The sequence below is a fragment of the Lonchura striata genome, chromosome Z, assembly GCF_050655825.1.
Source record: "Lonchura striata isolate lonStrDom1 chromosome Z, ASM5065582v1, whole genome shotgun sequence".
Taxonomy (NCBI): Eukaryota; Metazoa; Chordata; class Aves; order Passeriformes; family Estrildidae; genus Lonchura; species Lonchura striata.
The window spans coordinates 71293904-71320332 of record NC_140740.1 but is presented as its reverse complement, the minus strand read 5'-3'; the positions used below and the strand labels follow the sequence as shown (position 1 = coordinate 71320332).

Below are 26429 nucleotides of genomic sequence, written 5' to 3'. Positions count from 1 at the left end.
GCTGAAGAGGGAAACTGGTAAGGCTAAGTAGATGTCATTTTAGGGTTTTTGATGTTTATTGTCAGCTGTCCATAGGGTTCTTTTCTTCCTTTCTTCTCTTCTAATTTGGTAAATGTGAGCTTCATTTTGCAAAGCAGTCATCTGCTGTTCATTACTGTAGTACTGACATCATTTTTGGTTTTAAGTACTTAACAGAGCTTAACCTTAGTGCCTTTTGGCCAGTAGTTAGTAAAATACTGTGTTATTTGTTGTTCACAAAAAAAGCTCATTCTTCTGGAGATTTTGTATGATTGGGTTAGTATTTATGTTCAGGAGGTTGATAAGGTAGTGTGTTTGTTTTCTGTTCACCTATGTTTATGTACATTTTATTGAAATACTGTGTTTAATTACCATGCTAGGGTATTTCTTCACATGATAGTGTTAGAATAGCTCTCCTTCAGCTTTGCCAAGTTGGAGAGACACAGGTCATTGATGCTAAGGGATGCGACAAGTTCTCTGAATGTTCATCTTGTTAAGATAAAATTGAAGAGGGACAGAGGAAGAGTTTGCATGTCCTGTATTCCATTTCGTCTGAAGAGCTTCAAGGAGACTTACTTTATGGCTCTCTGCCACTTCTGCTCTGTGTGTCCAGTTTTTAGACTATAAATAGTGCCGATAGCTTTCATGATGTCTCCGTTTTCTAGTAACCCTAGTTATTTCCAGTCAAAGGAAAAATAATTATGTACTGCAGTGTTTTACCATTTAAATGAGACAGGCCTTAGAAACCAAAGCTGATTTTATGATGAGCACCTCCATTGATTCACTCTGTGACCACACTTGAATTACCCGATTCCTGTAAAATTATTTTAAAACATATTAGCTGTGGAAGGCCTACACACTTACTGACTTGCAGAACACAGTTGTGAAACAAAATTGAGCTGTTAGTACTAAATCTTTATTTGCATCTGTAATTCTGAATTGAAAAAGTGTAGAGTCAGAGTGCTGTATCATAACTTACAGAAGAATACATGTGTAATACTTTGTCTTTCAAATGGACAAAAGAGCTCATGTATAAATGTTGTAATGATGTTCCCTAACAATACTTTCACCTCAAAAGAACTCTTCTTTAGGAAAGGTGAAAATCTAATTGCAAGCAGCAATAGGGAGACAGCGTGTCTCAGAAATAACTTCTGCTTGCCTCCTGAAAAATATATATTTTCTTGGGAGGTGGAAGCTTCATTTTGGAGGAAGACAGTTTGATTTCTTTAATCCATAATAAGTGTGCTCTTGCCTCTTCAGAAATGAAATTGGTTTGTGTACGTGGACTAGGTTACAGCAATGAGTCAGAAAAGCAGGAACATTTTGTTGGTACAGAACTTACCACAGGGTCCTCATATTTCACTGGTGTATTTGCCTTTCATGAGGTGCCTGACAACTTAGAAAAATTGACATTAAATTTTTACAGCTGTCTTTGAAAAACATGAGGTGTACAGACTTCTTTTAGTACTGTTTTGTCCAGTTTCCTTAATGGAAGGAAAGTGTTAAATTTTTATTAGTATACGATTTTCCTTGACTCCTTTGCCGTTCACCTCACTAATCCAGAGGCATTTGAACATGGGAGATGTCTGTGTTACTTTGCACTCTCACACAACCCATCATCTGTCAGGAACTGGAGATTTGTGCCTGAGATTTGTATCATAATCGTGCTTGTAAAGGTTTGGAAGGGGCATTCTCTTCAGTGTGGCACTTAGGGCCTGAAATAGTAAGCTTTTCTAACAAAGAGCTCCGTCAAATGAATTAGCTTAATAAATATGTTGCTGCTAATACCCACATCCTTGGATCATATGTGGAGATATATGCACAGAGCATTAACCTACCTGCTGATAATTGATTCATATTATATGGTTTTAAGCCATCTTTTTAGACAGTATATAGGTTTAGTTTTAAATGTCATTGTTTATGTACAAAATACAAGTTTGTCTCTTGAGAACTAATGTTAAGAATTGTAACATATTTGAGTTAACATTTTTGTACTGCTTGTATTGTCAGAATGATTTTCAAATGGGGTCACTGTGGTCTTAAAGAAAGGTGTTACATTGATGCATAGAAATTTTTAAAACTTCATATAGTAATTGATTGATATATTACTGGTTAAATAGAAGGTTTAATGTTTGATAGTAGATTTGTAGCTTGCTAAGAGTTCCTTTGCTACCTTCTAGTTACTAATTTTAAGAGTATATGTTAGTTTAGTTGGGTTTGATTTTTATGATTTGTCTTTACTATGTTGTTATATGTAATATGAAAAAAACCACAAATTTTCACTTCTGTCTTTTCTTTTTGTTAATATTTATTTACCAAAATACTGCCTGCTTAAGCAAAAGTTTTATGCAGAATTCTAAAGTGAGATGTTTTAAACACTGTGATGACAGGACCACTGTGATTTCTTTTTGGTGGTAGAAAATCTGTTAAGCAGGCAAAAATATAAATATATTGTAGTTAAGTTAATTTTTTGGAAGGACAGAAAAATGTTTACAGAAAAAGTTAACAGAATGCTGACTTGTTTTGGTTTTTGGGGTTTTTTTTAAATTTCTTTTAAATCAGTATAGATTATTCTATCAGTTTCAGTAACCAAAACTTGATCTGTTCTCTGTGGAGCAGTAGGAGTGCATTTTCTGTAATGAAAGCATCTTTAAAATGCATGCAAGCAATTTCAGTTTTAAAATCGCACATGAAATTGTCTAACTGTGCTATTATTATTAAAATAATAACAAGAATGAGCTAAAAATCTAATTTGAATGCTTAGAATAATAAGGGGAGAAATATGATAAGTAGTTGTCAATATTAAAACCATCTGAAGGAGGAAGGCTTCAGGCCTTGTAGTAGGTAGAATGAAACAGCAGATTTCAGTATCCACAATCCTTTCAGTATTAAATTTTCAGTAAAATAAAATTACTTGTATATGAAAACATAGCCTTTCCCCAGCTCTCTTTTTTTTCCTGATCAGCTGATGAAGAGACTAGCAGCTCGCTGCTTTGCTGGCTTGTTAATTTTATCCCCACTAACTGTGATTTCCGATAGCCGGCCTGCTGATAGTGGTAAGGTAAATATCCTTTTTCATTGCCGTCTTGAAGATTCAGTAGAACTACATCACAGGCATGTGTAGGTGTGTAACACATCAAAAGTCGGTGTTCTCTGTATTTCAGTGTACAACTGAGTGCTTGAGGAGAGCAATGACATTAACTGTTGACAGCCTTGCATGCTGTATTTATCGTTAGGTTTTCTAGCTTCCAAGATATGCAGAGAAATTTCTTTTTCTTAATCTTCATTAGCCTCAGTGGTTTATAGCATGTGTCCTGCTTTAGCCAAATGAATATTAATGAATTTGTATGCAGATTTTTTTTTTCCCCTCTTCTTTATTCCTAACTCATCAGATCTCGAGCCTCCTTCATAGTGAATATCTGAATGCTGTGGAAGCATGATGTAAATTGTCTTTTGATTATTAAGGCCTAGTTTCAGGCTGTCTCACAGATTCTGCTTTTGTGTTTGTCTGTAGATTGTACCTCGGAGGATGCATACGAAACAGATTTCAAAATCTCACTGTTTATTTAAATATTCTATTTTGTGTTATGCATCAGGTTTTGTTCACAAAATGTTTTTGAAGAGACGTTGTACACAATTGAGAAAAATTATGTCTAGGCTGTAATCACTTTTTTTATATTGATTGTTATGCTCACATGATCATAAATATTAGCCATGTTTGGTGCTGTGGAGAAATGAAGGTAATTGCCTTAGGATTAGAGCTCTTTCAGCTACGAGAAAGGATTGATTAGCATTTGCATGTACTCAAGGCAATATTGAGAAGCAAAAGCGACAAATATCAACATCAGTTATGTTCTGAGAAAGCATTAATCAGAGAGCCTTAGTTTTAAGATTTTTTTTTTTCTTTTTTTTTAATCTCAGTTCTCTGGTATTTTTATTTCTTTTCTTTTGTTGGCTTTCACAAATCATGAGAAGTTCAGCTTCTTGCTTTATGGTGTGGATCTGATAGTGTGTGTGAACACTTTATTCCTAGTTTGTTTTTTTGTAGCAATTTTTTTATCCCTCTGTGTAGAGCTGCTGGGTCTGGTTAAAAGCATACATCCAGGTAATTGAAACAATTTAAATTAGGATTAATTGTCTGTGACTGTGTGTGTGGTTTAGCTTTTGGTATGGGTTTTTTGCATCCCATGTTATGAGTCCTGTTTACAACAAACCACTATACTGTCAGTGCTTCTGCATACCTCATGGTTACTGTTCTAGAAGAAAATTACACATTTTGAGATGATTTTAACACTACAGTGATTTAAAAGTTGCTTAAAAGGCTTGGAAGAGGAGTTGTTACTACATAAAGTATCTCAGTTTTGTGTGTATGCACAAAGAACTGTGTGTGAGCTGGCTTTGAGAGCTGAGCAAAATTTAGACTGTCCTGTTTCAAAACATGTGTTATCAAAGGCTATTTTGCATGGAACTGTGTAACCCAGAACTGACTCTGATGTGAAAAAATGAATATTTTCTGTACACTTACTGAGACAATACCCCAGGCTAGTATGTGTGAAATATGATTTGGTGCAGAATCCAAAGTTCAGATAAAACAGTGTGTTTAGATGATAGTGGGATCCTTAGGAAAAGTTAATGTTTGGTGTCCTTTGATTGCCAGTAGGTCAGTTTCTTGTACTATTGTTTATAAACAAACAGAACATTTAGAGTTTAATTATCTGCATCATGTGGAATTGCAGAGGGTTTTTATTGTTGTTTTTAAATATAGTTTGTTATTTCCTTTTGCAATATCTCTTTTGTTTAAAAGTCATACTTTTTGAATCCATGGTTTTCAGGCAATTGAGGACGGCAATTTGGAAGAAATGGAAGAGGAAGTCCGGCTTAAAAAGCGAAAGAGACGAAGAAACGTGGATAAGGACTCTGGGAAGGAGGATGGAGAAAAAGCAAAGAAAAGAAGAGGCAGACCTCCTGCAGAGAAGTTGTCGCCCAATCCACCCAAACTGACAAAACAAATGAATGCCATCATTGATACTGTGATAAACTACAAGGACAGGTGAGCTTGGAGACAGCCTATCTCTATTACATGTGTTCTCTCCCTCCCTGCTGATATCACTCTCTGCAGTTTATAATAGCTTCATTTTTTTCAGTCCTTAGACATGTTGACATTACTTTTCTGAAGAGTAATTCCTCCTAGGGCCTGATCCTGAAAGTCTCACATTTCACAGAGTTTGTTTTTTTTAACACTCATCTGATAGAAAGTTGTTGAAACACAATTTTTTAAAAAGTAAGACAAAAGTAAGCCTAGAACTCCTGCGTAGGAATGAAGTCATTCTGCTCAAGTTGTGTACTAAAGAACATTCAGCTTGAGCAGGATTTTCCTTCAATTTAGTGAGTCTGTGTTGAAATTAATCTTTTTGAAGACATGGCTACAGATTTATTAATTCAAGTTTACATGGGTCTCAAAATCAAAGACTGAAAGACTACCCAAAATGTGTAGGGATCATATAATGAGCATTAGAGCTGCCAAAAGAAAAAATACATAAATACTGAAACATCAGAGATGGGAGCCTGTTTGTCAAGAAATCCCCATATTCAGCATAAAAATACACTAAATAGTTGGACTTCAGGGAAAAAATACTCTTTCTAATCTGAAATGTCATCTGAAAACTTCTGTTTTACAGATTTTCAAACTGCAAATCACCTATGCTTCATGAGCAAGAAATTGATATCAGTTCATAATGTCTTTAAATCGGACTTGACTGCAGAAGTTGTATTTAAACTCAGTTTATATCTGCCAAAAATCAGTAAAACCTTCTTTTGTGCTTATCCCTTCTTTGCTGGACATTAAATTACTTAGATCATATAGCACCTATTATAAACTAAGTTAATACTAAATGCACTGAGAGAAAGCCAAGAAGTATTTGCATTAGGTGACCTGCATCTAGGTGTAGCAATGTATTTTTTGCCTGTAAAAAACAGTAAAAAATTTCAGTCATTGATTTTAAATGCAACTTTACTCTGCCCTTTTTGCAGCTACTGTTCTAGGTCTGCATCTGTTTTAGCTTAAGGGTAGTTTGGGGGGTACATGATAAAGCAGACACTGCTGTGATCTGTGAGGTTTTTTGGACATAACTGTTAAAATGGGCCATTCTGTGATCTGTGGGCTCTTTTTAGAGTACATCAAAAAGTATTTTATTTTATTGGAACAGAATTCATAGCAACAAACATGATGAGCAAGAAGCTGACTACAATCTCAGTGTATTTAGCTTGCCATGACTCTCAATTAACAAAATAGCTGAGAAGGGAAAAGTGTTTTAAGTTTAGGTATTGCAGTCAGGACTGGAAGGAAGCATCTCTGCATTTTAGATCCTTGGCCTTGAACCTTCTTTTGAAGCCAAGCATTTCTGATCAGAATATCTGTGGGAACTCAAAATGTCCCTCAGATGTTTTTGGAGGTTCCAGGCCCCGGTCAGAAACATTTGAGACCCTGGCAGGCAGCTGGAAACAGCTGTGATTTTGGGTTTGAGCCATAGAATGATTTACCAACCTTGCAGGAAGAACAAGAAGTCACAAAATTTTAGATATTATAGTAGAAGTAGTCACAAAGTAGAGGGAAGAATTTTTTAGCGCTGTACGGGGGGGGGTTTAATGGTTGTACAGGGGGGTTTTAGTTTTGTACATGGGGGTCAGAGGTTTTAAGATGGAGGGATCTGGGCCTGTCCTGTCATCCCTCTTTCTTCTTCCTTACCTCCATGTTTTTGGTGATGTTGGCACTCACAGATTGGTTTAGAGTAGAAAAGCACCATTTAATATAGGTAGTAGGTATTGGGGAAAAACTGTAAACATGTAACACATAATATATCATATAAAAGATAGCAGCAGCCCTGGGTGGGAGGAGAGAAGAAGACGAGAGACAGTGAGGATGTCAGTGTGTGTGTGTGCCTCCGCCTGAAGCTGCTGACCAAACAGCCGCAGCCCGAGAAGACAATCTTTTAGATAACTAACAATAAACTGCCTTGAGACTGAACAAGAGACTGCTGAGCCTTTCTTTGGAAGCATGGGTTGGTGGAGAAGTTTTTACACCACACAAAGCCACCCCGCAACCTGGGGTGGTCTTCGACAGATATCTACTTCTCACTTTTAAAATAGCAAGTAAAGTTGCTTCCACTAGCCTTCTTTAGGGCATAGCTACTGATAGTAACTGATGGCTTCTGGGGAGGTTAAAGATTTTTACCTGATGCTTGTACCTCAGGAAGTTCCTATCTGATTTAAGTCAAAAAAAGTTAACAGCTGAGCTATTGTGTAGTGACAAGGTGCATACTGTTTCCTCTCCCTGGAGCCCACATTTATGCAAGACAGAATTGCTTCCAGTTGAAAAAATGTATGGACCTCTATTCTGTAAGGAATTAAAAATGCGTCTTAAACTGAGCTCTTCAGTGCTGTAAGTTATAAGGAGGAGTTCCAAGTTTCTGCACTCTGATTTTTTGTGAGAGAGCATCAAACCACCCAATACTATGAAAACACAGAATTACAAATTTAGGCAACAGGGAACTTTAATGTCTTAAAATATTTGGGGTTAACTTGCTCTAGAGTTTAATTAATATTTTCAGGATTTACAGCTGTAGAATTAAGTGGGTTTTAGGCATTTGAACCCTTCAGTTTTGTTGAGGGTTCAGTGTTTGTTCAGCTCTGGGCTTTTGTGAGTGTGAAGGCAATTGGGGCAAGTATAGAGGGACAGGTTAATTGGAAGAAAAGTAGGCCATGAGTTTCATCTGGGGAAAAAAAATAGGTTTTCATGTGTTTAGTATTTGAATACTTGAAATCATCTTTGTCTTTAGCTTAAATCAGTGCTAAAAGGTGTTCATCTTTTCTTTACAATAATTCCAGAGGGCTCATCGGGACTATGAAGAACCGATTGTGTCCCAAAAGGTGGTCAGGTGATATCCATCCAAAATCTTACTGACTTAGGCCTGAGTTACTTTGTCAAACCCAATTCTACGATCTGTAGTAAGTTTTGTGCAGTTTAAAGGGCAGCATGAAAAAAAGTGAAAAGAATACATTACTAAGCTATTAAGTCTCTCCCTGCTTTATCTCATGTTTTCCCTTGCTTTTGAGAAGAGTTGCTCTTAAATACAGAATCATATTTCTGTTCTTATTAAAGCATTTTTAAAAAAAAATGGTGCTCACAAAAATCTGAAATTCTAGTTGGCTTCTTTTCTGTGGTGACACTGTGTAATGTTAATGCAGGGAGGGATTCTCCAAGTGCTTCTATAACTGTCTAGAACTTGACTTTTGTTGTAAGTATCTGGGGATAAGTACCACCCTTTCCTTCCTTACTTAAAAAACATCCAACAAAATTGTCAGTCAAGGAAAGCTAAAGATATCAGTAATACAAAAATAAGCTTTAGTAAATAGTTATTGCACAGTCAAATTTAAATATGAAGACCAAAACTAGTTTAAACAGACATACTAGCAATACTTTTGGTAAATTTTTAGCGTGGATAAATGATATGATTCTCAAAAAAGGGAATGCAGAGGTCATTATCCCAGTACTTGCAAACCTCCAATAAAAAACTCCATGCAAGAAAGGGGAAGTCAGCACTGAAGTATATTTGCTGTTCCTGCCATGTCCTCAGTGCAATTTCAACCATTTAATTTAGATTTGTCTTTTTTATGCAGTACAGTTTAGCAATCCTCCAATTTCCTTTTATTTCCATTGTGAATCCCAATGTGATGTTGATTGTAATGAAACATTCCATTGGCAATAAGTTTAATAGTTCTCCAAGAGCAATTTACAAGTAAAAGCTGATTTTCTTAGGATAATTCTAGAGAGCTAGAGACACACTGAAGGAGAACAAACTGCAATGAGATTTGATGTGACTGACAGCATCTAGGATGTGTCCCATATAATAAAGAAAATACTTAAAAAATGAGAAAAAGGACAAAGATGGAAGACACTGAGAATGTTCAGCTTGGACTGTATCAATGCCTTTGGTGTGAGAGTTGTTGAGATATTTGACAAGTTGACAGTACTTGATTTATGCAGTTTCTTTTGCATTGGATTCCAGTATTGAGTGATGTGCTTCAATATTTTCTTCATGTTGATAGGCATTTCTTTATCTTCATATTTATCTTTGTTAAACTGGAAACAGATAGCTGGTACCTCAGACTGAAGAACTGTGGGGTACATCAAGTAGAAATTACTGTTGAAGTCACTGCTACCTTTTTAAGCTACATCTGTGGTCTCATTACTCAGCTTTCAGTAGCAAACCATAAAACATGTAGAGGTTCTACAGATTCAGATCCTCTTTTACTCTTCTACACTGCTTTGCCATAGTAGGCAAAGCTGAATTAATGTAGGTTTCATCTGTATTCTTTTAAAATTGAGAATAGATCTGTAATGAAGCAAAAGTAGGAAAGAAAAGATGGTCAAGATCCTCTGAGTTCTAGTCATCTGATCTAATGAAAGATGTCTCTGCTCAGCTGCAGCAGAGAAGTTGAACTAGTTTATCTTCAAAGGTCTTTTCTGACTCAAACCATTCTGTGATTCTATGATTTTGCTAAAGCATTTTTAGGGTACCATAGGAAGAGGGTATGAAAGAAAGGTAGTATGAAAGAAAGGAGATACAATGAGTAAGGTCATTAATCTGTGTGAAAATAAATAAAAGTACCTAGCTGAAGGCGCTGTTTAAAAAGTTACTGATAAACTGAAAGAGTTCCTGGAGAATTGGTGTTGGCATAGATCACAATATATTTATGATATGTATTAAAAATGAGAAATGTCCTGGCCAAAATGAAAACATCAGTAGTAGTATGTTAATCACAGCAGAATTGACACAGTTAGGTCTGGAATAAAAGAAATGGTGTGAAGTACAGTATCTCAAAGTGCATTATATGGTAGTCAGAAACCAAAAATAAGAAACATTTCTTCTGATTCAAGAATCAGTTCAGGTGGAACTGACAGAAGATTTACCTGGGCAGAGAAGTTATTGATCAAATGCAGATATGATCCATCAATATTGTGGAGAAATAAGAAAACTGGAGCCTTATTATGACACTATTGCCTATGTAGATATGGAAATACTCATTATGGGTGTATGTCATTATATGTGATACAGTTAAGACTTGTATATGGTACCTGAATGCTTTTCTATTCAAGAAAGATTAGTCTAAACAGAGAAAAGTGTAAATAATTACTTCAGTGATAACTAGCATAGAAGAGCTTTAAAAGAGGAAACAGTTTGGTTTGTTTATCCAGTCTTGAGAGGGGTAGATGGTTGCTCTCAGTAAATTCAAATGGGAAAGAAGGGAAGCATAAATACAGGAAGAATAAAAATACATAAAAATATAAGATGTGGTCATAAGGTTATAACACTGCAAGCATTTATTAATTCATACAAGTTATTAATTAAAAGTTCTGTAATCTTTCCATATGGAATGCTGGGACAGAAATAACTAGATAGATCTGGCCTTTGTTCCTTGATTTAATAAGTTCTGTATGATTATTTACAATACCAAGACCCTAGATTCAGGGACTTTGGAAATATGTTTCCAGTTACGCATTGATCCTGATCTTCCCAAGTAAAGCATCATCCTTGCAGACTTTGTTTACAATACATATTAATCTGAGATTGTGCTGCAATTACTTCTTAAGCTAAGATTTAAGTGCCATTACACCCTTGTACCTTGATCTAACCATGTAGTGTAAAATATCTGTTTAGAAGAGAGCAAGTTGCAGTTCATCAGTCCAACATTATTGTCACATGTTTTTCCAGTTACCGTGCTGTTAATTTGTCTTTCTTTCCCTCTAAAATTGGGAATGCCCATAAAAATTAGTATCATGGAATCATATGTTATTATGTATGTTATGTTTTCACAACACAAAATCAAAGATCCACAGAATGGATCAGTTTGGGTGAGACCACAGCAGGTTATTTGGTCCAGGCGCCCTGCTCAGACAGGTTCATCCCAAGGCACGTGACACAGGCTTGCTCCAGACATTTCTTGAGTGTCTCCAGTGAGCAAAACTCAACCGTCTCTGGGCCATCTGTTTCAGTGCATGGTCACCCCCACAGTAAAGCAGTTCTTCCTCATGCTAAGGTGAAACTTTTCTGTGCATTCGTATCTGCACTTTCCCTCTCATCCTATTGCACCATCATGTCAGTTTGGCGCCGAAAAAGTAGTTTGTATGTCCACTTAAAATGCTGTAATCTTTGGAAAGAAGGGACAGTTTTACTGCTGATAGCTTTTCTTTCAGAATATGGCAATTTTATGCCTCATTTAAGCCCCAGCTGCTAATCTGCATCATGCACATGCAGGCTTATTCTTCTAAACTGTATTTTTTCTCTTGTGATGGTTTTCTTCTTTATGGTTTATTTCAGAGGAAGACAAGCTGTAAGTGTAGCTTTCTTTTCCTGATTAAATAAATAAAAATAGAGAAAAGGAATGATACTTCAACCTGGCATGATTAGGAAAATGCTCTGTAATTGACACTAGTGAGGCAACATCTAAAGTCCTGTGTTTTGGGCCCCTCACTTCTAGGAGGATACTGAAGTGCTGGAGTGTGTCCGGAGAAGGGCGACAAAGCTGGTGAAGGGTCTGGAGCACAACTCATGTGAGGAGCAGCTGAGGAAGTAGGGGGGTTTTAGGTTGGAGAACAGGAGGCCTAGGGAATATGTAACTGCTGTCTACAGCTGCTGCCTGAAAGAGGTTCAGCCTCTTCTCCATGGTGGCAAGCAACAGAACAAGAGGAAATAGCCTCAAGTTGCCCTAGGGGAGATTTCAACTGGATATTGGAAAAAACTTCATTGAAACAGTGCTCAGTCATTGGACCAGGCCGCCCAGGGAAGTGGTAGAATCACTATCCTAAAGATGTTGAGAAGGTGTGAGGATGTAGCACTTAGGAGTAGACTGGATGCTGGGTGGACTGGATGATATTATAACTCTTCTCCAACGTAAATAATTCTAGGATTCTGTCATTCATATGTTGCAGTCCTTCAACTTCCTTACAAACCCACTGTTTTCTTCTGCCTTGCTTCAGAATTTAATGTTTCCTGGGTACCAATTTGATACTACCACTAGTTTGCATTAGCAACATCTGAATTCAAGAGTCCTGGGATGCTAATTGCTCTGTTCCTTACAGTGATTTCATTTGTCCCCTACCTGCCATCTGATCTATTCATAGATTAAAAATAAGGACTTGCGTGGTGTGCCAATTAACTTCACAAAATCTCTTCCTGCTATCAGGTAGCTGTTGACCACATTCAAATAAGGATAGGAAAAAATTGAAGAGTGGAGTGTTTGTGCCTTTTGCCTGCTTGGCAAGAGGCTGCTCCTGTCTGTGATGCTCAACATTTCAATGACAAACACAGGGAGAGGGTATTTTCTCTCTACATGAAAAGACTATTCATAGTCTTTTCAGCTGTTTTCTTAAGTTGCCAGTTTTTAAGTGTTTTAAAATGGAGAGTAACATAGCCATTACTGATCTAACTAGTAAATAATTACGCCAACTGGTACTCTTGGGTATTCAAACACACAAAGTAAATAATGCTTAGTTACATCCAAACTAAAGTTATGGAGTACATAACCATATGTCAAATCCAGGGAATATGTATTTAACTATTTTTACCCACTTCCATTTCAATTATGGGGACCATGCACTACTGTAGTGAGTTCCAAAAAGGGACCTTAAACACTAATGAAAATTAATAGTGTCCCTACATAGCTGGGTTACTGTTGGAAGTTGCCAGATCAGCTCTTGTAATTCTCTCCCACACTTTTATATTAAATAGCATCTTTGTGATTTGCATTTGATTTAAAGTTGTAGTTTTCAAGCCATGGTTCTATTTGTGAGCGCTCTGACTTGGGCAAGCATGTAGGACTCTTCATTCTACCTGCTCTAAATTGAATTTCATTATCTGTTAAAGTTTGAAATTTGCCAGAAATATGAGAACGTATTGCAGTTTCAGCTTATAGTTATCTTTCCTTTTAATACCAAAGGAGAAAGGGTGTTGGTAGTAGTATACTTCTAACAGGCCTGTGGCAGCTTGTTTCTGGCCAAATGCTGCCAGGGACAACAAATAGAAAATGGAGCCTCGTACAAATGGGGTTCCTGCGTTTCATTTCACCAAAGACAATACTGACTAAAAGGGTGGAATTACATGCTTGTATGCACCTTATAAGCAATTTGACAGAAATGAGAGAAAATTGAAAACATTGCACAAAAAATATTTTTCTAAGCAAAAACATTTTCTAAAATAAGCAGTATTTCTTAATGCTTCTTTAACTTGTGTAGTATGCAAGTGTTTTTAATTTGAGCACACATGGGAATAGCATGTTGAGCTGATGCAGTAGCAATGAACTGTCACAGTTCTTTCACAGTCAGATCTTTTAATATATTCTGGTCGTTCTTCCTTTCAGCACATAGCCTGGTAGTTGCTAGGCAACCATAACTGATTTTTTTTTTTTTTTTTTTTTTAACTGCACATGATTTTTATGTGATCGTCATTGTGGTTATTATTTTCTAATTACATAAGTGAGCAAAAGTATTAAAATCAGAGTTGCATTAATAATTACTGATTTTTGCCTATTGTATCCACAACATAGCAATTTGAGATTGTTAGAAGAGATCCCATTTGTTTATAGAATGGACGCACATATACAATGGCAGTGCAAGATAGTACTTCTTTGTGAGAGTGGGTTCTATAAAAATGATAGAACAGAATAAGCTGTTATTGATCCAAGTAGACAAAATCAGACTGTAGTCTTCTGTCATGCCCTTAATGCTTTTTCTTTCATGGCCTTAAATTATTTTAAATAATTAATTATATCAAGCTAAAGCTTGAGGGTTTTCTATGGCATTCTTAGTTTAATAGAATGTGTGAAAAAATCATAGTTGGCTGGTTTTGCACTTGGAAAATAGAATATAGCTGTTTAATAATTTATGAGTTGTATTTTTAATATAAAATAACATACAAGGATGGGTGTGTCAGAGAATGTGGATGTAAAAAGAGAAAAGAGTATAGCCATGAGAGTAAAAGCTATAATCATCAAAAAACATTTCAGTAGGACAAATAGGCTACACATGTTTTAAAATTTGATAATAATTAGTTTATTAGTGGCTGTTTCCTTTATACTGGAGTAATTCTGTTCAGTATTAGACTCTGAAGCACAGTTGAAGAAACCCAGCATGAGTAATTTTACTCAAACAGAAATTTCTGTTAAGGCTGCTGAAATAAAACACAGCAGTGATAGTCTTTTTGTATAGCTAATCCATGCTCTGTACCACGGTGTAGAGTGTGGATTAGCTATACAGAAGGACTGTACCAAGGTTCAGGCAGGTAAGTCACAGTGTGCTTTGTAATGGTGCAGCAGGATGCTGCTTTGTTTTGTTTTGCTTTCCTCATGATCAGTGCCTTGCATGTATACGGTGTGCACTGATCATTTAGGAATAGCTGAATTCCCCCTAGGCTTCTGTATAAATGCTCCTGAGGAGTCTGAATGTTTTACAGATATAGTACTTCTTTCACAGTATTTTATGCTCATTTTATCAATGGGGAATAGAAACTTAAATGTTAAGATACTGTTTGGCCACCATAGATCCAGTTGCTTTCCAGTTGTTTTCACAGTGTTGTTTGTATATGTTCAGAAGAAATTCCACTGATCTCAGTTGCAGCTGTTACTGCTCAACATTTCCCTCTATGAACCAAAACAGAAAAAAAAAAAACAAATAAAAAATGCAGTCCTCAATTTTCAAATGAATAGAAACACAGTTAGTTAGTTAGTTTAGTCAGTTGTGTAGAATGTATATATAATGCATTGCTTTTCCTTGTATTGCTTCCAGTTTCACTGTGAGAGAGCAGTCTGGGATGAAGACAGGTTCTGTCATGTAGCATGACACAGACACACAGGTCAAGAACAAGGCTGGTGCCTTTATATCCATTCTGTAAACACTTGGACAGGGGAAGTGTACAAGTAATGAACATGTGAGTCCATACCAAAGGAGATGGCAGGTACAATGGCCAGAATTTCACAGTTATTTCCTGGCAGGAGAGAAATAAGTAAGACTTGGCTGTGACAGTTACCTGGACATTTTATGGTTTTGTCTATTTCAGTAAGACAGTTCTTCCCAAATAAATTAGATCTGCTGGGTGAAATTGCTAGTAGCTGCTACTGAGTTGCCAATGGTCTCTGTGGATATCTATCCCAAAAGCTGTAAGTTATACAGGAGGAGTACATAGACTTCACTGTCCTTCTCTGGGACAGGGATGCACCATAGGCCCACCTGCCTTGTCTCACCTGCAGCAGCCACACCCAGGTATGTGCCAGAATCTTGCTGAGACCCAGGAGGCAGCTTGGCAACTACTGCTGGTCAGGCAAGGGCTTCTGCTGCTGCTGCTGCTGCTGCAAGTCTGACACAACTGTTACAGGATGAGACAGAGGCTTTAGGTTTCCAGGTCTGCGTTGAATTAAAAATTATTCTAGCTGCCTGTTGGTGTCAAAATTTTGGTAGAACAGTACTGATTAGCAGTCTGCAATTAGTGTTTCCTCTGTGATGGAAGGAGCAGCATTGTCTCAGGACCAAACTGAGAACAATAAAAAAATCATGGATTAGGTGACCTCCAGATAGTTAGGAAATCAGGAAAATTTGTTTATTCCTTCTGGTTCATTAATCTATCAGGTCCATAATAAAAATAGTATATTTTTAAATTCTGATGTTACCTCAGGCATTAAGAAATGCATACTGTATAGTAAGCATTCATTACTTCCATAAAGGGGAGAGCGGTTGCCAGCTTTAGGCTTTCTATCATCCTTATTCTCCATTGCAGAATTGCCTCAGTTAACCTTCAGTTCAGTTTTAGTTTAATGTCTGATAAGATCCTACACCACTCTGCAGGGTGGTTACAAGAGAAACACAGGGGGAAACCAGTACTTGATAGCCTTCTTGCCCAACTCCTGTGGAGTTTCGTGTTCCTGAGATACTATCTGAAAATTCATCTGAGAAAACAGGGCCTTTCTGGAGTAGCTGGGAGAGGAGGAAGCATGGGAATGTGAACTGGGAAATGCTTGTGAATGCTGTGTGCAGTTCTTCACAGACTGCTTTTTTCTGCTACTCTGTGAAAATTACATGCACATAAAGGGAAAAACCCAACCAAAAGCAACACAAAACCAACTACATCCATAAATGCCATCAGCACATTTTCTCTCAAGGTGACTTAAAGTCATGTATTATTTGGAAAATGACAAATAAGAAGATTTAAAAAAGATCCTTAATACAAAAGTGTTATAAAGCTATTAAAAGAGGATGAACAATGGGAAGTACAGACACCTGTAAGTTATAGGCAAGACACTGATGGTATAAAAGTTTTATCGAAAATCTGTCAATTTATTTCAAACGAATGAAGTACAAATGGCAGTAGTGATTTTCAATATAGTTGGAATGATCTTCCCTGAAACCTAACAGTCATTAATAGAAGTTACTAATTTTTTTGGTTGTAACATCAAGTTAGTGTAATAGCAATCAGCATATAGTATAATGGAAATCAGTATGGTTTGCTGCAATGAGGAATTACGTGACTAACTATATAGTGATAAAGAAGAAGACAACCTTAAGTGTGACAGGAGGGAGAATTGCTAAAAATTACTGAACAAGAAAACAATAAGAGTGTACTCAGCAAAAGACTGTAGAATTCAGATGCAAATCCTGATTCTTCTTTCATAAAGCCTCTTCTGCATATTCATCTCTAATGATGCTAGATGTCAATGACATATTAATGATATGTTAGGACAACAGTTTCAAATTTCAAATTGTAAGTTAATGATCTGTACCAAATTTAAAAATCACGGTTCAGTTTCTAATTCTTTGAAAGAAAAAACATTATTTTATTCCATCATTTTAATTTCTTTCTTTTTATTAGTTATTGTGTGTGTGTTTTATGAGAAAGTTTTAATAATTCCTTTTGAATGGCTTTGTTTTTCTCAACAGTTCAGGACGGCAGCTAAGTGAAGTATTCATACAGCTGCCATCTAGGAAAGAACTACCAGAGTATTATGAATTGATTAGGAAACCAGTGGACTTCAAAAAGATAAAGGTAAGGAATGGAGGAATTTTGGAAGTGCAGGTTCCTCAATTTCTTTTTGTTTTACAGGAGTGTGAGCATAAAGTTGTTTTTAAAATAACAATATTTTATACCACCCGTATTGGTGGATTAGATTTTAAACACTGTCACACAACTTATTAGTAATTTTGTGTGGTGTATATTGTAGTGTATCACTGTAATTTCAAGATCAAATCAAACTATAGTAATGTGACATGGGTGACAACTCAATGCCTTTTTTGCAAAGACCTAACTGTGAATCTGTCAACAGATTTGGCAAAAACACACTGTTGACAAAGATTTTGTAGTTCTAGGGGAAAATACCTATTCCTCCATTTAAAATCATAGAACCATAAATATCCTGAGTTAGAAGGAATGGACACATATCAACACGTCCAACTCCTAGTCCTGCACAGGACAACCCAGGAATCACACCATGTGTCCAAGAGCATTGTCCAAACACTTTTGGAACTCTGTCAGGCTTGGTGCTGTGATCACTTCCCTGGGGAGCCTGGTCGAGTGCCCAGCCACACTCTCGGTGCAGAACCTTTTCCTGATATCCAGCGTAAACCCTCCCTGGCACAATTTCAGGCCATTCCCTCATGTCTTATTATTAGTCAATACAGAGAAGAGATCAGTGCCTGCCCCTGCACTTCCCCTCACAAGGAAGTTGTAGACTACAGTGAGGTCTCCCCTAAGTCTCCTCCTCTCCAGGCTGAACAGACCAAGTGGTGTCCACTATTCCTCCCAGGGCTTCCACTTCTAGACCCTAGCCTCATAGCTTGGAAGAGCCAGGTCAGATCCAAACAGTTTGGTAGATGGGGTCTAGGCAGCATGTTGCACCTTGGGTGATGTCACAATTCTGTATCTCTCACTTGTGTTACAGTTACTGGGTTTCTTTGCTAGAAAGACAAAACTGAAACTTCTTTTAGCAAAAGAGTTCCCTTTCTCTTTTAACCCTTACAGTTCACAAAGGAATTGTTTAATTTTTGCTCTTTTACCTTGATGCATTTTTTGAGTAATATGCTAACAACATGGTTGAAGACATTCTATGTTTTAATCAGATACTTATCTTGATGTTTAGGTAAAATTTTTTAAGAGAAGGCTTGTAGTATGTTGAATCAAATATTAATTCAGTTTTCTCTCTGCTGTTCTTCTTTCTGCACCATTGCCCATCAATACTTGTCTTCATTTCCTCAAAAAATGTAACAGGAAAGAATTCGCAACCATAAATATCGGAGTCTTGGGGATTTGGAAAAAGATGTCATGCTGCTGTGTCACAATGCACAGACATTCAACTTGGAGGGATCTCAGGTCTGAATGAGTTAATTTCTGTTAATCGTACAGGTTTCCCCTATCAAACATTTTTGTGCTTGTTGATTACTGTTTTTGTATATAAACTCTCTGTTTCAGTTCTTACTTTGAGTAGAGAAAAGTGTCCACATTTTTAGAATGCAGAATTCACTGGACACTGCTGCAGTGTGCATTTTCAGAAAATTTGGATTTAGTGCTAATTCTGAGATCAGTTTTTTTCTGATCCGTGTGTACTTAAAGCTGCAGTAAAACTGTTTGAATCTGTGGTTAAATGCAGTGTGTGGAGTGATACATCAGTTTAGGTTTTCCACAGTGAATCACAGAAGTAGCAGATGTAACAGTACAGCTCTAGGACAGGATGTTGAGGAACTACATCATATAAGGCTCTTCATTTCTACTAATGGAAGATAAGAATTCAGGATTGTCCATCAGTAAAGATGAATGTAGCTCTGAAGCCTCTGTTTTTTTTTTTTGTTTTTTTTTTTTTTTGAAAGACAAGTCTCAGGTTTAGAAGGCAAACTCAAATAAATGTTTCACATACATGAATGGGCTCAAAAATTTGGAACAAGGTGCTGATACAAAAGGAAAGACTATGAAATCTGGATGGCAGATATGAAAGATAAGACAGATAAGAAAGTTGTCTTACAATACAGTGAAAACAGTCTTGGGTGATTATTTTTGTAGATGAGATCCAAAAAGTGTGATGCAAACACATTCAGTTGAAGCAGAGACCCTGAAGATAGCTTCTCTAACAAACAAAAGATGAAAAAAGATGTTATTTGAAGGCTAAATAAAAGTATGCTGAAGGATGATGCTACCAATAATGAATGTTTTCTTAACATTTCTAAACATTCACGATAACATTTAGCTAAATTAGGTAGTTTATGTTGGATTTTGAGAATTAAAAATGAGTATGGAATTTATTATGAAGATTTGTTGGATTCAGTTCATCATTTAGTGATTATTTTTGTTATCAAGAGACAGAAAAATTATTTCTCTAATATGTACATGGGATATTTTTTTTACAGTCTTCAGTTACATGGAAGTAACTACAGATAAATCAACTGAAAATATTTTTTAAAGAAAATTAATTATGGTAGAATCCTTGGGACAAAATTTTGCTACATGTTCAGATGTAGATTTTCAATTTGCTACTTATTCATATACCAGTAAAATGGCTATAAGTAGCTAATTGTAACAAGATGGGGGGAAAAGTGAAGGAAAGTTAATAACAAAAAGTATAAACGAGACTTCAGAAAAAGGTAAAGGTTAGTAGAGGAGATAAAAAGAGGTAAAAAAAAAAACAGTAGTGAAATGGGAAAAATAACAAAAGAATGACTCAACCTACTTATGGAAAACTTGTGTCTTGTTAGGCAAAGATAGTACAATTGAGAGGAGTAATCGTGAGTGGATGGAAGTGTTAGTAGATATTGCTACTCTGTTTGAAAATAGAATGTATCAGTGTTGTAATTCTATTTTCTGATCCAATGAACCGACATTAATTACCAGATCTAATATTAGTTTTTATATAATGAAGCCTAAGTAATATATATCTAAAGGTTTCCCCTTTTTTTGTTTTGTTTTTGTTTTGTTTTGTTTGGTGTATTTTTGGGTTTTTTTGTTGTTTTTTGGGGGGTTTGTTTGTTAGTTTGTTTTGTTTTTTGGGTTCTTTTGGGGGGGTTTTCTGTAATGAACACTTCTGCAGTAGCCCTCCAGTTTTCCAGGCTTCCATGATACCTTGTGTTCTTTGTTATAGTTCTGATCTACCTTTGCTCTGACATAACAATTGACTTCAGTAAATTAGATTATTTGTGTGTGCACTCAAAACAAAAGGACTAATTCAGGTAGTTGTTTAAGTACTCAATGAACTTCAAGTGTTCTCTTAGTGTGGTGCCTGCTGCCTTTTTTTGGCATAAAGCAGTTCCATCTGAGATGGAAGCTTATTTAGTGTTTTCATGGATAGAATGACTTTATGTCATGTTAAGCTTTTGTCCTCCATGAAACCTCAGTGTTTTGAAAAGCTTTTCATGTTACAGTAGTCAAATGACACAAAGGTATGTACAGGGTTAAAGATGCTTGTGTGTCTCTTCAAGTAGAAGATTTCTCATGTTGTAATGAGAATATTGTAATTTGTTGTGAAGTTTTTGTTGTTGTTTCTCCCTTTTTGAAAGCAGTTCTGTCATTGTTGCTTGCTTTTTTGAAACCTATTGGAATCAGGTTTCTATCAAAATAATAAAATTTCTATTTACACAGCTTTTCATGAAGCAGCCCCATGGGGTTTTTTGTGCAACAAAATAGATAGGAATAGTACAAGTAATTCCACATAAAGAAGGTTAAAATAATTTTTGAAACCCCTGTATTTCATTGTGAAGCTGTTTGAAAGTCTGGGTCACATTGATGTCCTAAATATATAATGGCCAGCATTAAAAAAATAAAATGTTATATAGATCTTTAATTCTTTCTGTCTTAGAAAAGTGTTTTTGTGAGAAAGAGCAGAAGATTAATTGAAAGAGCCATTCTTAAGAACAATATGTTAGGCTTATGTATATGAAAAATAAATAGTTCTCAGGAGGAACTTGGTAGGTTCTATCAATAGCTGACTTGAAAAGAAGTAGGTATAAGAGAAAGTCAGTTATTACTTGACTTTAAGGAGGGAAGTTCTGGAGTCTCACAACTCACTAATGCCATAAGATAAGAGAGCAGCCTTCTCAAAACATCCAGGATTATTATTTATAGATAATAGAAAAATAAAAATCTTACCATTATTAAAAGCATCAAACATCTCAAAACAAAAAGCACAGAGGAACTCAGAGAATGGGGAACATTCCACAGTGAAAGGCAGTTTTTCAAAAAAAGCACTTGGTGCTTGGTCAAGTGAAAAAAGTAGGAATTGGATATTTCATGTTAAGTATTCTGAACAAACTTTTTCTAATTCAGCTTGTTGAGCCCACAAAGTATTATAGCACTTCTGTCACATTTAGGATACAGACTGCATAATGGCAGCCAAAAATCTTTCAATTTTTTTTGTCACAAATACCTAGTGTCCCTTAGTACAAAAAAGGGGCATTTAGCCAGAGGAGTAGAATGACAGATGGCCAAGGTAGATGAGGACAATGATGATGATGATAAAATCAAATGCAGTCTGTGACTCTGTACTCTTCTAGTAATGATTCTTAATTTTTTAGTGCTGAATTGTGCAGTGCTTGTCTTCTGACATTTTACAAAACAAACCTCACAAGGTCATTTGTTCAGGTGATGAGAAAGAATCTGATACTCAGCAACACAGCATAATTTTCACTTTGTTAATCTGAGAAATGTGTTACAAGCCAAAAGTAGTCACTCTTGATAGTCCCCTCATGCTGGAGGTTGTAGAGAAAATCTGATGTACCTAAGATACTTTGGATACTACAGAATCTTTGAGAACACATGTTCAGTTTAGAGGAAGACCTAATTACCTTCTTAGATTTGAGAGGAAGGAAGAGATGAGCTGCCTGGAATAAATTATTTTCCTTGTAGCCTCTTTAGATTTCAGGAAAATAAAGTAAGGATAATTAAATGAGGGTTGGCAATTTGTCATTATTAACTATATTGCCAGATGACAACTCATGTTTTAATTATGGTGCTTACTGCAGAAGTCTGTTCTTTTGGCAGGTTTTCAAGAGTGTTATGATCTGATAAAAATGCACAATAGTTCCTATGGTAGTAGAAATAATAAGCAAAACATTAACTAGATGTTTTAGATGTAATACATTGTGAGTGTTGTTTCTTTGCAGCTCACTACTGACAAATTTCTTCATTTAGAGCTTGAAGAGTGAATGTTGGCATTTCTTCTGCAATTCATGCAACAGACATTATTAGTTGGTATTTAAAAAGGCCATGTACTCTGTAGATTTGCAGTGGAAATTTAGGTCTATGCTGTGAATTTCTGATTCTGCTTGACTTCATAGTTCTGACAGAGGTTTGTACCTGTACTGTAGATCTATGAGGATTCCATTGTTCTTCAGTCTGTGTTCAAAAGTGCACGACAGAAGATAGCCAAAGAAGAAGAAAGTGAGGATGAAAGCAATGATGATGAAGAAGAAGATGAGGAAGAAGAATCGGAATCAGAATGTGAGTCCCCAGCTAGATACTGATAAGGAAATGTATCAGGGGATGGAAGAGCAGCTATTGCTGCTTCTGCATAAAGACTGATTATAAGGTTCTTCTATTTTCTGTTGCTGGAAGTAGTTTCTTACTAAGGTTACTTAGGTGTAACATAGTTAATGGTCTTTCAGTTGGGTATTCTGGCTTGCTTCTATTTAAACAACTCTTAAGCCAGAAACAATTTGTAGAGGCATTTTGTGGGCAACCATAGTTGTTCATAAGCCCTTCAGGGCCTGTTCATACTGTTTGTAAATGGAAGCACCTGGAAAGGCTAGAGACAGTCTTTATGGGCAAGTGGTCAACCTTCAGGCATGATATGACATACAAAGTTCATCACATGGTTAAGAACCAGATGATGTTGAAAACACTCTTCAATGTGACAAGGACTAAGTGAAACACTGATTGTTTCAGAATGCTCATTAAGTCCCTGCAGGTTTGGAAACATGATGAAGTGGAAAAGGAATGGATTCCTTCATTGCACTTTGTACCATCCAGTACCTCAATCCAAATTCCAGCTACTTCTTTTCTCTGGTTACAGAAGCTGTAGTACTTGGCCCTGAGTTACCCTTCCAAGTGTGTCACATGTGTGTGCTAAGCATGCAACTTCAGTAGCTCATTTGGAAATTAGTGGATATTCTGGAATCAGAATAACATGTGCTTTAGAAACATGTCAACTCAAAATTCACCAGTAACCACCACATATAATTTCTGCACTTTAAAATACAAAAAAGTAGTCTGTTCATAAAAAGGCTAAACATTTCTATAGTAAGGAAGAAAATACTTTTAGATTTATATCTTTTCAAAGGACCATATACTACCTCTACACCACACACATTCTGAGAATCAAAAGAAAATTGATATGGTCAGCTAGAAGTTAGTCTTTAATATAGTATTGTTATAACTATTAAAAACAAGAGAAATAAAAGCAAATACCTCTTGCTTTGTTGTTCTACAGTCCATGTGAAGTCAGAGGGGAATGCCTTTTCAGGCTGCTACAGGAGGTGAATTTCTGTGAACAAAAGACAGCATTTAAGGTTGATTAAGTGAATGTTACATTAATGTATGCTGTTGAACTTTTTGCAGCAAAATCAGTGAAAGTCAAAATCAAGTTAAATAAGAAGGATGAAAAAAGTCGAGAGAAAGGAAAAGGCAAGAAGAGGCAGAGCAGAGCAAAAGCCAAGCCTGTCGTGAGTGATGATGATAGTGATGAGGATCAAGATGAAAATGTAAGTTTTGTTCAGTGAGACTGTGGAAGTGGTTGCAGTGATTGCGTCTCTGCCCTGTCCTGCTTGCTGTCAGAATTCTCAACTATTCATGCTTAAGCACATATTTAACTTGTAGTGATCATCCTGAGAGAATTGGGTTGGGGGTCTTAACTGTACCTGAGTGTGCTTATGAGATCTGGTCCCAGTGCTGGAAGACAAGAAGTCTAAGAAGTTTGGATCTTATTTCTTCGAGCTGTTCCTACATTCATTGCACCTTTAAGTCTCATGGTCTGTTCACTTTTGTCCACAGATGAAAAACTTAAGCGTGATTGTTTTTTACCTTTTTTGTAGTGGGTGCTCCTATTACTGCAACAAATTAAAATAGATGTCTTCCTGGTTGTTTTTAAATGTCTGGATAGAAAGAAAGAGCTGGTGTTTCCTAACTCTCTGTCTTTCCTCTCTAAAGAAGTCTACAGCAATTAGATGAAATTTCTTGAAAGAGAAATACTAGATAACACAGTACCTTTCTTCAGGCTATCTTGATTTGTCAGTTTAATTGTCATATTTCTTCCTCATACTTCCTTTTATTTTTCCTTCTTTAACAAATTCCACAGAATAGCTGGAAGAATTTCTGACTTGTCTTGTGTCTCTTACCTCTAGGACCAGTCGGAAGCAAGCGGAAGTGATGATGAGTGATCCATAGGGTTTATTTTCTTGGCAGAACTGACCCCTTCCCTTTCTCTTCTCTTTTCTCCTATTTTACACCCAGTGAATTCTTTATGTCAAATAGACATCGGGTTGTTTCTGTATTCTCATTCTCTATAAATTAGCTTTAGGATAGTGCCAGACAAACATATGATATCATGGTGTAAAAAAGGCAAAAAAATGTAACATATTGTGACCAAATGGGCCTCAAAATACAACAAAGAAACCTTTCGAGGGTAAAATGGGGATTAATAGTGTATTTCTATGGGCTCATTTTGACTTGGTAATGGCTTGATTGTGCCTGGTTTTATCATTTGATAAGATTTTTTTCAGTGGCATCAGAAAGGCAACAAAAAAAGTCTTTTGTAGCATTAATACCAGGAGAAGTCATTAAAAGCCACTGCTTATTTTAGTTTTCATCAGGCAGTTTTCAGATTTTTTATTTGTCCTGTATTGGTTTTTTACACTGTGGTACATATATGCGACTTTGTTTAATAGCTTATAAATGTTCAGTAGTTAGCTTTCATACACTTTACCCCATATACATTTTTCCACGTTATGCTTGATGATCTTCAGAAAAAGCTTTTTTGAATTGTATCAAATTTATGTCTACTGTAAACTTTGCTTAATTTTTTTTTCTCTATTAAAGAAGTTGGTTTAAAAATGCTATTGAATATTGCAGTCTATATAGTGTAACGTATGGCTTCTTTCATCAGACTGATCTTCTATGTTACCAATGTGGATTATCACCTTTTCCCTAAAGTGTACTTAATCTTTGCTTTCTTTGCACAATGTCTTTGGTTGCAAGTCATAAGCCTGAGGCAAATAAAATTCCAATAATTTTGAAGAACGTGGTGTTGGTGTTTTCCTAATAAAGTGATAATTTAGTTCAATAGATGCGGCCTTACTGTTACAATTACCGCAAAAGTATTTTTATAATAGCAATGAGAGAGCAGGGGTATCTCCTGTAGAGAGGTCCACTTTGGTCGTTCCTTGATGTAAAATTCAAATATCATAGAGGTATCTTCTAAGATGGAGAGAAGATATGCAATACGGATTAAAGAATGATAAAATTGAAGCAGCAGACTGGTACCTTGAAATAAAAACCTAATTCATTACTTAATTAAAATTGAAGTGATAAAGCAATAAAATAAGCTTTTTTTTTTTTCAGGAAACATATATCCATGTGCCTTAGTGGGCATGAATACAATTAGTTATGCAGGCAGTCAGCCCACCCATAAGTCAGTTTATTTATTTAAAGTCTTACCTTGAGGTGTCACAGTGGTGATGCAGTATGCTGTGGTAATCTAAACATTTGAACTATATATTTGCAATTAACATTGCTACTCTGCAAAATCAAGACTTAGAGTTGAACATACCTTGTGTAAAAAATGTACAAGCCTAGAAGCGTCTTTGTGAACAGAACATTTCTTTGTTAACTGATCTTCTGAGAGTGTGACTCTAATATATCTCTTCATGCTGCCTTGCAGTATGTTAACTGTTTCAGATTTTTGTGCTCATTTGAAAAGTGATCAGTAAGCTGGACTGGTGTCCATTTGTTTATATTAGCCCTGCACTGAGAGAAGGCAGCTTTGCTTAGCTTCAGCAATTTCAAACATTTATTCCTAGTGTGGATGGAAGAGCCACTATTTCACAGAGAGGTATCATTGTTCTCAGAGGCTCACATTGATGTCTGAAGCAGCATCGCAAAGAACAAAGTCCTGGTGGACACCAAGTGAGCCAACAATGTGTGAGCTAACGATGAACATGAGCTAACAGTGCGTTACTTTTAAAGAAGGTATCCTGGACTGTATTAGGAGGAGTGTTGCCAGCAGGTCCAGAGAGGAGATCCTTGCCCTCACCTCAGCACTTTTAAGATGTACCTGTAGTGGACTGCAGCTGAAGAGAAGACAGATGTACTGGAGACTCAAGTCCAGGAAAGGCCCACTGA

General features: G+C 36.3%; 1 protein-coding gene and 1 long non-coding RNA gene across 8 annotated transcripts in view; one reads left to right on the top strand and one right to left on the bottom strand.

Moving 5' to 3' along the window:
- The window catches only part of SMARCA2 (SWI/SNF related BAF chromatin remodeling complex subunit ATPase 2), a 114978-nt gene extending 89650 nt beyond the window's left edge, over positions 1–25328 (top strand). For all 7 annotated transcript variants that reach the window (XM_085566416.1, XM_085566417.1, XM_085566423.1 and 4 more), the window contains 6 exons: positions 4851–5068; positions 17000–17105; positions 18324–18425; positions 22403–22535; positions 23652–23794; positions 24434–25328. In XM_085566416.1, coding sequence (XP_085422542.1) covers positions 4851–5068; positions 17000–17105; positions 18324–18425; positions 22403–22535; positions 23652–23794; positions 24434–24469 — 738 coding nt within the window. In that variant the 3' untranslated portion in view covers positions 24470–25328. The remainder of the gene's footprint in view (positions 1–4850; positions 5069–16999; positions 17106–18323; positions 18426–22402; positions 22536–23651; positions 23795–24433) is intronic.
- LOC146763883 (uncharacterized) overlaps positions 22446–26429 on the bottom strand; it is a 29185-nt gene continuing 25201 nt past the window's right edge. Inside the window, exon 2 of the long non-coding RNA XR_014951180.1 lies at positions 22446–23577. This is a non-coding gene — a long non-coding RNA (uncharacterized LOC146763883). The remainder of the gene's footprint in view (positions 23578–26429) is intronic.